The sequence below is a fragment of the Chinchilla lanigera genome, unplaced genomic scaffold, assembly GCF_000276665.1.
Source record: "Chinchilla lanigera isolate Chin_1 unplaced genomic scaffold, ChiLan1.0 scaffold00004, whole genome shotgun sequence".
Lineage (NCBI taxonomy): Eukaryota > Metazoa > Chordata > Mammalia > Rodentia > Chinchillidae > Chinchilla > Chinchilla lanigera.
In genome coordinates, this window is record NW_004955405.1 from 28,201,433 (window position 1) to 28,218,198 (window position 16,766).

The 16,766-nt window shown below is 34.8% G+C and overlaps 1 protein-coding gene across 1 annotated transcript in view; it reads right to left on the reverse strand.

Annotated features, from left to right (window-relative positions):
* Epyc (epiphycan) overlaps positions 1 to 11,432 on the reverse strand; it is a 29,975-nt gene extending 18,543 nt beyond the window's left edge. Inside the window, exons 1-2 of the mRNA XM_005374447.2 lie at positions 11,325 to 11,432; positions 8,848 to 9,016 (exon numbers count right to left, since the gene is read on the reverse strand). Of these exons, the coding sequence (XP_005374504.1) occupies positions 8,848 to 9,003 (156 nt within the window). The 5' untranslated portion in view covers positions 9,004 to 9,016; positions 11,325 to 11,432. The remainder of the gene's footprint in view (positions 1 to 8,847; positions 9,017 to 11,324) is intronic.
* Between the last annotated feature and the right edge of the window lie 5,334 nt (positions 11,433 to 16,766).

The window sequence follows — 16,766 nt, forward strand, 5'->3', positions numbered from 1 at the left end:
CTAGGATAATGGAAATGCTTTCTTAGTTTGCATTTTTCAGCCTATCTCAGTGTATGGCTTTCTTCATAAGCATGGAATTCTAAAACTAGTGCTTCTTTGTATAAAAAATTCAATTTGCAATATTTAAATGAAAAATTCAACGTAAAAACAGACAAGATCTGATTTAAGACTCAAATTAATCACATTCTCTAGTCTGTATTTTTGGGGGCTTTGATGTATTTTTCTTTGCTCACATATTTATTTTTTTTAATTTCCTTTCATTGTTGCCAGATAATGGCAGTATTCTATCTTTAATTGCCAGAAAGTTTTTTATTTCTCCAAACTATTACTCTGGTTTCTCTTCAGATCATATAAATCTTTTGCCTTTTATTTCCCAAAATTGTACAGCACTCTATTCAGCATTGTCTCCATAAACTCCAGAATCTTACTTAACAGGTTTCTAATATCTTAATCCTCACAAAATGTATCATATAGTTCTACTTGATTGTCCCCAAAAAGTATTGGGAAGCCTCTTTGGCAAAGGGTTTAAAAACATTATCTAACAATGGTCAGTTCATGCTCTCTTTCTTCTTGTTGCCCTTATTCCCTAAGTAAGACCGTCTAAAGGACAACTTAGAACATTTAGTGTAGGACAAAATAAAAATCTTACAAAGGTGAGGTTAGATAAAGGGAGGCAGTCTCGGTAGCTGAAAATAAGACATTGTACTGAAAAGCAAGGTGTTTGGAACCTCTCAAACTCAAGCACTTTATTTTTGATGGAGTAAGGTTGTTGCTTTATAACTATTTTTGTTTTAATCCTTTCCCATCCTAACACAAAGCCAATTGTTCATTCTGACAAAGCCTTTATTGAGGCACAAAGTAGAACAGAACAAAGGAGTCTACATAAATCAGCTCCACAGTAACATGAGGCAAAAGACAGGCTATTTTCCCAAGGGATTACTATCTCTCAACTTGTTGACTATCATAAGTTTTTGCAGTCATTAGCATAATAGCAATCAGACAGGCAATAAAAGAGATTGCTAAGAATGGTTTATTGGCCTTGACACCACTAGCCTTTGGGATCTTTCTGTATTCTTTCTGCTACCATAATTTACTGACCCTTGCAAGCTCCATTCTTTCTTTGTGTTTGTTCCATACTAATTGTAGTCATAGCAAAGTTGTGCTTTTTATCTTAAATACCTTGCCCTTGATTTCTTTCATATTAAAGTCTTTAATTGGAATTTCCATTTTCTTTAAAGAAATGAAGCTTATAGGAGACTTGATACTGAACTAATATAATTTATGTGCCAGTTACAAAATTATAACTGTAAGAACTATAACTGTATCCACTCAGGTTGTGCTTACTGAAAGAATCCTATTTGACTCAGACACTAAGAATCTATGTAACTTAGCTGAAGGAAAAGGAATTAGAAGGCAAAGACTACTGTTTGTGTTCTAATCCATTTAAATTTGAATATACTTAGACTGTAATTTGCAAGACACTTTGTAGTAGTTCACTTTTCACTCCTCTAACCAAATACTTGAGGCTGAGTAATATATAAGGATAAGAGATTTATTTAGCTTGCAGACTGGAGGCTGAAAGTGTAAGATCAGGCTTAGTGGTGGCTGGCATTATGACTCAAGCATGGACAAGAGGAAAATACTTCATGTAGATATAGGAAGCTGTAGAGACCACGGAGGGACCAGTCATTCCCTTTTGTAATAATTTTCTCAGGTGAACTAACCCCAGAACATAATAAATTTTTTTCTTTTCAAATTGTTCCTTAGGCCAGGCATATAGCTCAGCAGCATAAGCTCCTGCCTGGTGAGTGCAAGGTCTTGAGTTCTATTCCCAGTACCAAAAAAAAAAAAAAAAATTCTCTGAACTGCTCTGTCTGGCTTACTAAAGACGGGTTCTTATGGGTTAAAATGCTGGCATGGAGATATTTTAAATGTAACAGATTTCTGCTTTCAACACAAGCCTGGTGCTCAAATTTTCTAAAATGATCTGTATTAATTATCTAAAAGAATGTGACGGTGAACATCTGGCAATAGAAGCTGTATTTTATTTTCTACTTTATCTGAAAATGAATGAGAAAGAAATGCATTTGGCAAAGATTGCTCAATCCTGCTTCTGACAAAGCTGCTTTCAGTTCAGGAGGATCATCTTACCTCTTGCTCCCTTAAAGACTTCGACAGCTAAGGAGATGCTTGGAGATTATGCTCATTATAGTCACTTGAAAACTGTTGTTTTTTCTGATTTCTAATAATCAAGTTACTTAATTTCAGAGAAAATAAACCTCAGTATTGGACAGAGTTATGAGAAGTCAAGGTTACAAAGAAGCAGATGAAAAATAATGGAGGCTTTTAGTGTCAGACTTTCTCCTTTCATGTTTAAAAAATCTGGTTTATATTTTACTCGGCAACTTTCTAGCTGAATAATCTTGAACAGAATTCTTATCCTCAATAATTCTTATTATATAAAAACAATAACATCTTCTTTCCAAGGATAGTTTGAATTAGTTTCTATATAAGGTACTATGAATTATACATAATGTAAATACAGAGAATTCACTGGCAAAGGCTACCAATATTATTTTTAATGAGTTCATATGGTTGTATAGTTTTTGCTGCTTCACTGGTTGTGGTTTAAAATAAGAAACAAATGGTTTAACACTGTCTTTTAAAAAATCCTATGGAAAGTCAATCAGACATCTATATAAAAATTTTTTAGCTAATTCCTCTCTGCCTTTCTCTGAGAGCATCTTTAATAAAGAGGGATTAGCTTTTATTCTTCACAATTTCCAGAAAAGAATACTGAACTCGATGGAGTTAAAAATCTCTTAAGTATCAGGTGTTGGAGATACAAACCATATGTTTGAAACTGTAACTCATACAGTATAAATTGACCAAAGTGAGACATAATTACAAATAAAAGATAAAACATATTGTTGTCAATAGAGGAAATAATAGTAGAAATATCTTGTTCATAAAATACATAGATAAGTTTTCAAAGTCTCTTTTAACAAAGTTCAATAACAAATGATTATATTTAGAAAGCCTAGTGTTAAGATCCTTTTCTATAAAATGGACCTTGATGTCTATAAATAGTCCAGGGTTAACTTGATTCTTCTCAAGCAATTTCTAGTGTTACAGTGTATCAACACATATTCTACCATCGTTTTACATAGTATCATATTACAAAGATAGCAGAAGAAAAGAGACCTCTCCTTAACTGCTAACAAGATGGCTTTCACTGAATTCTCGCCTTTTTCTACAACTTTGCCAAATTTGATTTTTTTTTATTTGAAAAACATTATACCTCCTTCTCTAAATGCCATGTTTTCTCAATATCATTTCATTGATTTCAATGGCAGTTCTTTTTCAATAAGGATGACTTAAACTACCTAGGTGTTTGGTCTCTCCCTGAAGACTCAACCTCAGTTTGATGCTCAACCGGGTTGGGGGTGGCAAGGAAGGCAGCAAGATACTGACCACGGTCAGTTCGTACTGGTACTACTGCATTTGGTGTTATTGGTACTTACTTAGGAATATGTATCCTGTCTCATCTCTGCAAAGAAACAAGACCATTTTAGAACAAAGTACAACACTTCAAAAACTCCACACAGGTGCTGAGCTGATAGGAAGGTGGTAGAGGAAGTGATCTGCAACTGGGCAAGAATGAGGCAAAAGGGGCTGGGGATATAGCTCAGTGGCATAAGCACCTTCCTGGCAAGCGCAAGGTCGTGAGTTCAATCCCCGGTACCGCAAAAAAAAAAAAAGAGGCAAAAAATGAGCCCCCGACTTCTAAGCAGGCAAGGCAAAATAACATGCAGTTTTAATTATAAAATATAGAGCCTGAAAAATAAGCAAATTCCTTAAAACTTGCAATCTAACACGGAGGCCTGAAGGACATTTCTCTTCTACATCTTCATAAAGAATTACTGTGTGGCATCAGTGTGAACAATCTCCAAAATGTCTTACAGTAAATTTAATCAAGAGCCATGAAGTACAACCGTTCTTTGAGCTTACTGAAGATACATAACCACTGCAGGTAAAATTGAGTAAAACTAATACTTAAGGCTAGGTTAACATAGTATAGATGAAAAGTCTAACTGTCTACATAGAGCCAAGAACATGTTGCTGGAGGAATGAAGTCCACAACCTGCATCAGCGTTCATAAATATTAATACTGCTGCTGAATGCTTTGCTGGAAAAGGGCTACTCATGGACAGGGCCAATGTTTCCCTTAGAAAATGATTTCAGGTCCTCTCCTACCTCAAAGAAATGACTTATTAACAAACCACAAACTAAAACAAGAAAATAGAAAACTTCAAAGAACTACCTTCATTGAAAGTACCATGGCAAACTGTGCAATGAATTCTAACTTTTAAAAAGGTGTAGTTTTTAGATAAACTTTTAATGGAAATGGAAAATTTTCACTAAATTACTAAATGTGTGGGTGTGTGTGTGTGCATGCATGCACATATTCTATATATTTGGGGTATTGTCTAGCACTCATATTATAGAATTTCTAACAATAACTGTTCTTTGAAGTATTCTTAAGTTTTTCATTCTTACAATAATTAGTTAACAAGGTTATATCTATAAAGCTTACTGCTATCCCACACTATTCAATAATTAAATAATGCTTTTCTTTCAAGAGTGTTGGCGCACCTTCATTCATTTTATCTAAAAGGAAATTTGGAACAAAGCAGAGATGGAAAGAGGATAGTATAATCTTTAGTACCCTTTTAAAAACTACTTTCTGATATGAAAAGATCATATTACAATGACTAGATTTCATTAGATTTTAAGCTTAGTTAAGTTACTTATCTGCTCTTTGTGTTAATATCTTTATGACTAGATTTCATTAGATTTTAAGCTTAGTTAAGTTACTTATCTGCTCTTTGTGTTAATATCTTTATCTATTTAATGAGAATCATAATAACACATTGTAGTTTTGTTGTGAAAAATAAAAAAGGTGACATGCCTAAAACAGTACTTTGAATATCGTAAGTACCCACTCAGAATTATCTATTATTCAACAGAAAATAAAACTTCATATTTTGATCATGTAGCCTATACTAAATTACTATTCACACCATTAAAGTAAATGAAAAAAATCAGTAAATACTGCAACCAATGATGTTATAGCAACACCTTTATCCATTGGAGTATAGCACTGAAATGGGATTCTTCAGCCGAAATCATGCTTTAATTTAGAATACAGTCAACTCTGGATATTTTAGATCCTCAGGAATCCAACAAATCATCAGTCTCTATACTACTATTACATATAATATTCAAAACTAAAAAAAACTTAAAGACCTTTTCTCAGCCACTCAGATGACAATGAATACACCACCATCAGTAGAACATCAACAAAATACACCATCAACAAAGTGTAATTGAGACCTAACACTGCTTTGGAAGAGTGTGGGTTGGTTGACCATGTAGCTTAGGTAAGTCTCATTTAGGTAATATTCATTTCTTAAGTTCAACTATGTCATATAACAATCTAACTACAGGAGCGATACCCTAGAATATCTGTGACGCTGTTTTACACAGGGCCTGGACATGATAGAGGACAGAACTCTAGTGACATCTCAGAATTTTGCCTAAATTATATTTCAAAGCTTTTCACTACCCAAAGCCTAGTTCAAAGGGTCTAATATGTTAGTCCATGATGCTAAGTCTTGCAATCTATCAAAAAGAAATTTATTTTGGAAGTATTATTCAGTTGTCCCATAAATTCATAATTTTAGAATATATGGTTGACTTTTTTACAGATAAGATAAATTCCAAGCTAAAATGGACAGAATCATACCCCTGGCACTGATGATAAAAATCTGAAGAATCTGACTATCATACTATTCTATATTCTTTACTCACCATGACTTTTTTCAAATCATCTGTACTATATAAGGAGGTTTTACCATGTTCACACAGAAAGTTCCATGCAGGATTAAGACTATTACGATGATTTACCTTAATACAGAGGAGATAAATAAGTTCATCAGAAAATCCGAGCTTCTAAAATTGCATTCAAGAAATCTATGCTATTAATACTAGTTGCTAAAAGTCTATTAATGTAACTCGATTTATTGGCATAATTTCACATCATTCCATAATAATTTTTACAGTAGTTCTCTGTGTGTAAAATTTATACTAATACTTCATTAATATCTGAGCCAAAGTTTCAAATCTAAGTCCTTATACCATCTTATTCACTCTAGCATACTGTTTTTATATTTCTTCTCTTGTAAGTAGTATGTGACTAGGTTAGTTGGATGAGTGTCCTTTGCTACTGAATTAAGCTTGGAAATTTTTTTTTTTTGTTTTCTTTTTCTTGTACTTGGAATTGAACTCACAACCTTGCACTTGCCAGGCAGGCCCTGTGCAGCTGAGCCAAATCCCCAGCCCCAATTGGAAATATTTTTTAAAAATTAAAAAATGTATACTTTAAAATTTAAACTGCAGTTTTCATTATAACCTATGGATATCTGTATCTGTGAATCATCTCTCTATAAATCTGTTTGCCAGTGATGAATTCCTTGCAGCACTTTTCTACGTCAAGGCTAAATAATATACTTCAATCAAACACAGGAAATGTTAGTGGCTGTGTGGATTGGACAGTTGTATAGAATTTTGAGTTTTGCTAGGACTTTAGTTGCCTAGGAAAAAATTCTGTGAATATCTATGGATGTTTGCATGAGATGAAAACTGGGGAATGCAGGGATATAATGGCACATATTTAGCATATTTCAGGGAGTTTGCTGTTAAGGAATACGCAAATACTGGAGAAAGGGTATATATCAAACCATCTTTACACAGATATGTTTATTAGCTTAAATTTCTTGATTGCAGGAAGAACTTCAGTATCTTATACAAATGCCTGGTGCTTTCTGGGCAGTCAGAAGGAAACCAGTAAAAGGAAGAGGTTTAAAAATGTCTGTAGAGACAGCTTACTCCATTGATAATTTTGTCTAAAAATGCCCCAGACCCAAGCAATATGTATTTTGTTATACATTTGCTCATCAGAAAGGAATAAATAGAACCCTTGAATCTACACTTCCACCCTTTTTCAATAGAGTTTTAACTTATAATAATCATCAAACCTCTTTGATCATAGTGATTTTTATGTGAAATAACATGTGTTTGAAGTAAAATATTTAATTTTGTACATAAAAGTGGATATGCACTAAAAATATTTGTCTTAGACAATATAGTGGAAAAAGTACCAAGGTCAATGACTGAGCCACTGGGAAACCTTACTCTCCATACTGACACATGGGCTGGAGCTATAGAACAAGATTGGTGCTAATGATTATAAATTCTCAATGGAAAGCCTTCTTAACGTAAGGAAAAACATCTTGCCAGGCATGGGAGCCACACACCTCCTAGCACTCGGGAGGCTGAGGCAGGAGGATTTCCCCTGAATTCAAAGCCAGCCTGGACTGCATAGTGAGACGTTGTCTTAACATTCCCTCCATCAAATCTTGTGAAATGAATCACACAATGAATATTAACAAAAAATTTATAAAATAGTCAAATCAAATGTGCAAAAGAAAAGTGATCTGTTTTTTAATCGGAAATTTTATTAAAAAGATGAAATTAAAAAACAATAAGGGAAAATCAGGTAAAAAGAGGGTAAGAATGAAAGGATGGGGATATTTATATACATATGCAGAGAGAAAGAGACAGAGACAGAGAGATGGGACAGAAACAGAGACAAAATAGGACTCATATCGGATGTTTTAAATATTTTCTTAATAAATATAACTTATGCCAAAGTTTCATACAATTTAATTACATCTGATTTTGTCTAAATATTTGTATCACTGGTTATCAAAAGAAGTGTTCTAAAAAATGTATAAGGTGAAAGGCTGCCCAAAATATTTTATGATCCTTTAAAGGGGATGTGACTTTTATTTTTGCTAATTTATAGATTTTGTCACATTGTACATTAATTACACTTCAGCATTTCAAGGTCTGTTTTCTTTCTTTCTTTTCTTTTTCTTTCTTTTCTTTTCTTTTCTTTTCTTTTCTTTTCTTTTCTTTTCCTTTCTTTCTTTCTTTCTTTCTTTCTTTCTTTCTTTCTTTCTTTCTTTCTTTCTTTCTTTCTATTTGAGACAGGGTTTCGCTATGCAGTTCAGGCTGGCTTTGAGCTCACTTTGTAGCCCAGGCTAGCATCGAATTTGCAATGATCCTCCTGCCTCAGCCTCCCAAGTGCTGGGATAACAGGTGTGAGAGAACCATGCCCAGCCAAGGCCTGTTTTCTGATTGAGAAAATTATGCTGTATCCTCTAGTTATGTAAAGAACCTGGAATTTAACTATAAAGTCATCATATTAGATTTAGGTAATGGCTTGTCAATGCCAGCCTTGGCCCTGCAGAGATGGTCATTCATTCAGCAGGTACATTCAGTCCTGGCATGCAGGGCAGTGCCAACACTCCTCCTCAGTTTTTTCTGTAGTTTCTTCTAGTTTATTTCAATCTCCTCTTTTCCTTACTGTGAATATTCCTACTCTTTACATATGTATCATTTTCACAATTCCTTCTCTTGCTGACTGCCTTTTTCTCTAATTTATTCTGTTACACCTTAAGATAAACTCCTCTTTCTTTCTTTTTTTTTTTTTCCAATTTGGTGATGAGACTGGACAAAACTACAGTGAACTGCAGGAAAACAAAGACCGTTTCAGCATTAACCTCTAAAATGTTGAATATATTCTGAAGAAAAGATTGGTGTGAAGGTATTAAGATAAAATTTCTCTACAAATACACAAAAATCTATTTGAAAAGAACAGATCCAGTGATCTCTCATTAAATGCTTTTCAAGTTCACAAGAGTAGGAAAGATCGGGTACCTCTGCTTGCTTGATGGGAATGTTCTCATAGCTGTAGGAGTTATCCAACGCGGCATCATAGGTTTCAGAGTCATAGTTGATGTCCTCCGGGGTTGGAGCAGTCATAGCAGCATCAAGGATGACGAGTCCTACAACAAGTCTTGCTAACATTTTCATCTTTCAAAATCTCCTAGTCATAAAGTATTAAGATGCACACATATTTAATGGGCAATAGTTTACAAATAATTTGCTATGAATAGGAATGTTAAATGAATATCAACATTAAAGAAATCAAGCTGGTGGCTTTATTTATGTGGAGAATGTATCAAAACAATACATGAAATTAGATAGATGGCTTCTCAGGACCAGTTATATCAAATGTTCAAATCAAGGCACAAACTCACATGTTTACAGTAGATATCTTAATTATGATGAAATTGATTTTAGGAGAATAAAATGGAGAAAGGAAGATGGATAGAAAGTCAGTGACTCAAAGGAAGATGTAGAAAGATAGTGATTCACATATTTATAAAGGTGTATCATTTAAGAGTTTTGGCATTTAAAGTCTACTAAGATTCTTTCATCAACTCTGAGATACAGGCTTAACAATGAAGCTAATGATAATGATGTCTACAACTGCCAGATCATTTTGTAAATGAAGAAACTTAAACTGTTTGTTAATCACACAACTAGTATTCATAACTTTCATAAATATTCAAACCTAGGCATTTCCAAACTAATGAAGCTTTTTACCCTAGTATTTCTTTGCTAGATTAGAGCATATGAATACATGCATAATTTAATATGTACATAAGTTAATATTTCAAGCACTGTTTTCCAAAGTATTCTTAACTAAATGAAAGAGAAAATAAAACTATAATAGTCCTTAGTATTTTATTTTGATTCTTAATAGCTGTCCCAAGTGTACACTCAGAATCAACATGAACATTTGTCTAAAAGCCAATATTTGGGAAGAGTCCATTAGAAAAGGATTTCAACACAGGATGAGAGAAAGGTTTTTAAATAATTCATTAATAAACATAATTCATATTTTCTATTATAACCTAAAACTAGGCGGTTCTTTCAAGGTCTTATATTTAATTATTTTCTCTCTGTATGTACTCACGTGAATACATTTCAGCTTAAGACAAAAAGTTGATGCTTAATTATAAATATTTAAGTGGGTCCTATAGAATGTATTAATAATCATAACTTATTCAGTAGGCAATGTGTTTTAAAACTGTTTATCAAGAATATCCAGTTTTAAAAGATTTGATAGTTTGGACACATTTAACAACTTTACATTAAAATCAGTACATATGGTGTTAGTACTCCTGCACACATGTAAAGATGAATTCATAGTAAATATTACTCTTAGAGGTTTATGCACTGGCAGACAAACTGATCTTCAGTTTTCTGAAAGAAAGGCTTTCTGAAGCAAGTCCAGGGAGAAGGATATGAAATTCCCTTGAGAATAAGAAGCAGTACAAGGAGTCCCTTTTTATTCCCTACTATCCTTTTTTCAAATGAATTTTTGATTCCAACTGAATAAAGTAAGCCTCTATTTCACTACATTTTGCACCAGTCTTTGCAGGACTGCAGATTTGGAGCTGTTCTGGGCAATTACCAACCAAGTCTTACTTAACAAAACAGTGTGATTTGCAAAGCTTCCAGAAACCATCCTCCCATCTCAAGTGGGAAGCATTAACAGTGGCTACTAAGCTAAAACGGTGTTCTACTTGTACATTTCTGACAACTTCTATTGTTCAAAGAAACTATGCCTTCGCCAACTTTTTTCTCCCTATTTCACATTTAATTATAAATGACTACATATCTGAGTTTACTTGCATTCAGTGTATCCCCTAGAACTATTAGCAATAACAGTCTGAGTGAACCAGAGTAATATGAAGAGTATCTTAAGTTTAAAATGTATCTCTTTTTAAAGACATTGTTAATATTTAATGTAGTTTCTTAATTGAAACATTGAATCAGTTGCTCACTTTACACCATTCCATAACATTTTGAAACTGTATGTATATTTAAAAGCTTAGAATATTTACCAGAAAAAGACATTCAAAATGCATGATGCCCTATGGTCAATTAGCATATTTTAAAATGCCTTTAATACCAATATTTTCTCCCCTTGCTTAATATTTTCATCAATATCAATCAATACTCCTTATTTCTATGGCCAAAGGTTGTGGTCTGTGTCTGAGCTCTTGATTTAAGAAATGTATTGGAAACCACTCTAATTTTATTGGCATCTATTAAAACTACTAAGATCAAATATTTTCTCTATGTTTTTAATGTCTAAGCAAATTCAAAATTTTGGTCATTCCAAAAATAATACACAAACAAAGTCAACAACAAAATTAAACCAAACACATTGGGTCAAATTTCACAGGGAGATATTAAAGCAAGTTGAATTTTTTTTTTAAAGGATGGAAAAGTAGAGAAAAAAATCCTAACCCACTAAGAGAGAAAGTGTGAAAACTTACCTTTGGCTCCCACTTGGAGAAATGGCACAAAGTAATCAGAGACGGAGAGCAGGGGTATTTGCCCCTGACCAATGGATGTGAATTCTGTCCTGTGGGAGGTGGAATTTATAACACTCAACTTTCTGTTTGGAAAAGCTAACCTTGAGAAATACTTCTGTGTCATTAAAAACCCCAAATTATTTTATGGTAGCCCAAGCTAAGCAGCAGAACCCAATTTACATAGTCTATAAAGCTCTTGAAATTATGCTAATGGAGTTATAATTGCCTATGAGTCCACCTTCAAAATTTTAAGTAGAAAAAGTTCACTTTAATGTACCTCGTCTCTAGCAAATCCATCAGATAGGAAAGGAAGCTGATACATAAAGGAATATTATAAATGAGTATTTCATGAGTATTCTAATAGGAAGTAATTTTCCCAAACCTTGCATGTCTTGAATTCCTTTCTTCACTTTTCATTAATGTTAAGTGAAATGTAATAAACGTTAAAGAAGACTTAACTGTTTAAATTTGGCTAAGTAAAAAAAATGTGTCCAAATTATTTTGATTGCTTTAGGTGTTTTAATAATGATGAACAATTAACACTTTGCATGATAAATTAAAATAATTATATTTATAAATAATGCATAAATACAATCTGAGCTCTGGAAAGAAAATGCTGTCTTTGTTTTGCTCTTTTATCTACCACAGCCAAACAAATCAAATTACATAAAGAAAAAAATTCCCCCAAATACAAGATGTATTTTAGGCTCTTGATACCTGATGTGGTTTGTGAAAATGTTTTGTTACAGATATGGAGAGAAAAAAATACGTATTAAATTTCCATCCCTCACTTTCATACTGTGCAAGTTGCAGAGAAAGGTGAAACTTAATCTTTCATTCCAGTGTATTTTATGTAAATCTGATTCGCTGGACCAAGAATCTGTCGTCTGTTGCCAAAATGAATAACTGTTTTGAACTTTGAAAGCTGACTTGGTTGGGGGTAAAGCAATAGGGGAGAATATTGCCTGCTTCAGGTTTCTCTCCCTTTTCTTTCTACCACTTCCCAAACGTCCTTGTCTGTCTCACTATCACTCTCATACAGTCCTGCTCCCAAATGATTTGCTCTTGGTGTCCTTTCTTTTTCTGGTGATCAGTATTATTTGGGACAGAAGTGATGATTATGGATAGTGTCTAAAAACTAGTGAAATTAGACAGACATCTAGGAGCTGAGACCTCCCGTCATGTGTAAAGTCTCACCCCAACATAGAGAGGCTAGTTTTAAAAAACTTACTGGAAAAAATACAAATCTGAGTTTCTGTGCCAGCTTTGTTTAGCAGCAAGTCCCCATGCTCAGTTAGAGGAGTTCACGTATTATTAATTCTCTCAACATGTCCTTAAGCAGGGTGGTTAGCACTATTCAGAGATATGAAGACTGACGAGGTGCTAAGTGACCCAGCATCACATGTGAAATAAAGAAAGAGAAAACGGAACTGGGTCTTCAGATGTTCCTCAGCAGTTTTTTTTTTTTGGTACCAGGAACCGAACTCAGGACCTTGTGCTTTTCAGGCAGGCACTTATGCCACTGAGCTATATCCCCAGCTCTCAGCCCTTCTGAGGAACATGGAAGCAATGAAGGTACCAGCAGCACTGAGTTACTTAGAGTCCATTTCAAGTCTTCTTCATGTGTAAATTTTTTTATTATTTTTTCGGATATTTTATAACAAAATAGATCAATAGAATATCCATGAAAAAACTAACACTTCTTCCTATTCTCCCATTATTTAATTTAGAAGCACACATTGTCAGGTGACAGAGCTTTGGGGTCTAGGCAGGCCTTTGCTTTTTGAAGGGCTCTGGCTAGACCAGTTCGACTATTTCCGGAAATAACAGTTTCATACTCGCCTGCAGGGAAACGTTTCAAAGATGTCTTCCTTAAGCTTCAGAACACTGCAAGAACTGGTATCTATTAATGCATATGAAGCCCCATTTGCATGACAATTTAATAGCCAAACTATTTACCTTGGTATAGCACTGAAAACATAAATAGTTTCTCAAACTTTTGTTCTTCCAAAGTAATAAGACTTCCACCTGTCCTTTTAAGAACTGATAATTTGCTAAATCATTTCTCTTGATCTTATTTGGACCCATTTCAACATTTCAACATCTACTTTGAATTGTAAAAGCTCTGGTGTGTATGAATCTCATGAGGCCCCAATCACTTCTCAGCACTGAGGAAGGATTAATTACCAGTTTCAACTTTTCTTATCCTTGGTAAATACCTTCTACTCTCTTGATAATTTTCTTAATAGAGCCCAAGCTTGTTTATCATAAACCCTTAGGGGATCACTTATTTTTTAGCAACTGAGGTTTTCTGGCTTTTTTCCCTTTTAAATCCCAAAATATTTTACAAAACTGTTTGGCTACTAATCTTTGCAAAACTAATTAAAAACTATCTTTCTTGCTTTGACAGAATTAATTTCAAACAAAGCAGTCTTCCAATGATTGTTTTCTTTCTGTTCTGCAGCAACGGTGCGTAACACACAGCAGTCCTGCTGAGGACATCCCACGGTGGTTGCCTGCCCTTGCCACTGGCCCGGGAAGACAAAATCATTAACAGGAGAGTACAGATGGATCCCACCCTCTTTATTGCAAGTGATAAAACCACTACTTGCATTCTTGAGCTAACTTTTTACAAAGAACTGTTAGGATGAATCCATGTTGCCTCAGCTAGCTTCTGCTCACCGGTAGAGTACAAAACACCAGACCTTCATTGTCACCATAACCTGACTGTGTGGCCTGTATTGCTCCATACTACCCACTGTTCCCCTCCTACCATCTTTTAAGTCTGATCTGTAACCTACAAACTCACCTTTGTCCTCAGTTACTTTGGAAAAACGTTTGAACACTCCCTTTGCCTTCAAGGAATCCTGATGTCTCCTATTGCAAATTTTCCACTGCCTTTCTGCTGATGCAGTTGCTGCTTGCTCCGTCTCCCTCACATAACAGAAGAGTAGGGTCATTTTTCTTTCTATCAAAATTCTCTTCCAAGTGGCTTCTTCGCTTTACTTCAGGAACTTTTTACTCATTTTGGAAGTCATGACACTCGGACTAGTTGCCTATGGATTCTTTCCTCCATCAGCTGCTTGACCTCCTTGCTCATAATTTTGTCCCTGGGTCATTCATACTCTCCACACATGTCCTTGTCCCCATGCCCACTGCCATGGCCGTCCATGTGCCTGATCCATCTGTCTTACTCACTTTCTAATCACTGGTACACAGTACCTGAACCCCACAACCTTGGCTTAGCTTCAAAAGTTCTAGCCTGTAGTTGGCAGGTACAAACGCAGACAGAACAAGATGGAAGGGGCTGGCACAGAGGAAAGTTGCTCTTCTCATGGAGAACAGAGAGCCAGAGGGGAGGAGCAGCCAGAGGCAAAAATGCGCCCACTGTGACCCACATCCAGTCAGCCCCCAGCACCTAAGGTTGCATTCAGGAACTGTGCTTTCAGTATGGCTGAATCCAGCGTAGCATACAGTGTCCCCACATTCAGTCATCTTCCACACACATGAGATGTCGGGGGGAGGGAACATTTTTGTGCTAAACCATAACACTATCCTTCGTGGTGACCCGCTGTTGTTTTATGTTCATATATGCAGTGAAGTTACCACATTTATTCCCAAGTAACCATCATGGCTCTCAGACCCTCCAAGGCGTCACCAGCCATTTCATAACCCTTACGAGAGTTGTACTGTTTCATCTGTCTTTTTCCCTCACGAGACCTCCGTGCTCTAGACTCCATCATTTTGTCACTGTCCTCTATCTTGCCCATCTTCGCTTCCTCCTTACTCTTAGATTAGAAAAGAAATTATTGTAATTATTCTCAAAGGCTTTCTCTCTCTTCTTTTTCCTTAGGTCATACCCACATGGGAGAACCTCAGTCTTGACTGAGTACAACTCTCAACTCTCCTGCCTCCCACATATGAGAAAATATGAATACCATATTAGTGAAAGTCACACACAGCACTGATTAGCTTCATTTTACATTCTTAAAAATAAACTTTAATCTTAGCTATCAGGTCCAGTGTGTTTCTCATATTGATTCTTTTTTTTTTGACAGACTTTTTAATTTTGTTTTTTTGAGACAGGGTCCCACCATGCAGTCCAGGTCGGCCTTGAGCTCACTTTGTAGGTCAGGCTGGTCTCAAACTCACAATAATCCTCCTGCCTCAGCCTCCCAAGTGCTGGGATTACAGGTGTGCACCACCATGCCCAGCTCTCATATTGATTCTATTTCTAATACTCAGATAATTATTTTACAGCATATCTTTATCTTCACACCAAGAAGGACAAGCTTGGGTTATTTGTAGTAAAATGGATGTATCTGAGACCATAATATTAAATGAAATATATCAGACACATGTTTAAATATTGCATGATTTTTCTTGTGTGAGAAACCCAGAATATAAACAGCAAAATAAAAGACAGACAATAGGAGATGGGGAGATCAATCTTTTACAAATAAGAAGGGAATCAAGCGATGGAGGGGAGTAGAGAGAGGGAGAAGAATGGGTTGAATAAAGAATTGAATTGTGTTATATATGTGTACCAATTCCCCAAGAGGAAGATAATCATTACGTACTGCAAACATGTACTAATAAAAAATACAAACTGAAAATAATGATTGATTTGGAGGAGTCATGGGCATATTAGTGCATACTCTCAAAATTATCTTGTTTCAAAAAAATGTAATACATATGCTAATTTGCTTCATTTATACTCCTAGCTTCTCTTTGTCAGGGAAGAGATAGTTTTGCACTTTTATTTGTTTCTTTATTCTTTGCAAGACACAGTCTTCTTTGCCTGTGAATTGTACTCTGAGTAACATTTTGGCCATTATTTTTCTATTATGATACACAATATTACTATTAACAATTCACTATTAACAATTAGCAATTAATTATTGCTATTCTGTAAGTATGATTTATAAAATTTTGTTTTACTTTTCATAGAAGAAAGAAGAGTGCTTTTTACTTTTTTATTAATATATACTTGCATTGCGTTATGCTAAACATGAAAATAAAATTCTTATCAATGCAGAGATTCCTTAAATATAATAGTTGTTAGCCAGCACACAGAACATTTAACTGTCTTCTATGCATGACAAATCACTTCATGTGTCATCTAATTAAATATGACCTTCCTATAGAAAAAAAAGAAATGGGAGAAGTGATCAAATAAATAGTTAATTTTCTACTGTCTAATCTACCTGCACTTAATATGCTGCTTCTTTGATTTCTCTTCTGAGACTGCAAAGAATTTAAATGATGGCTAGGATCATATGCTCTTTCATCTTCTAAAAGTGTGTGTTTGTTTTGTTATCTCACCCTTCTCAGTATCTTGCCTTCTACTAGATCAGTTCTGCGAATATATTACACATTCTCTGGCATCGCGGGCAGAATGTT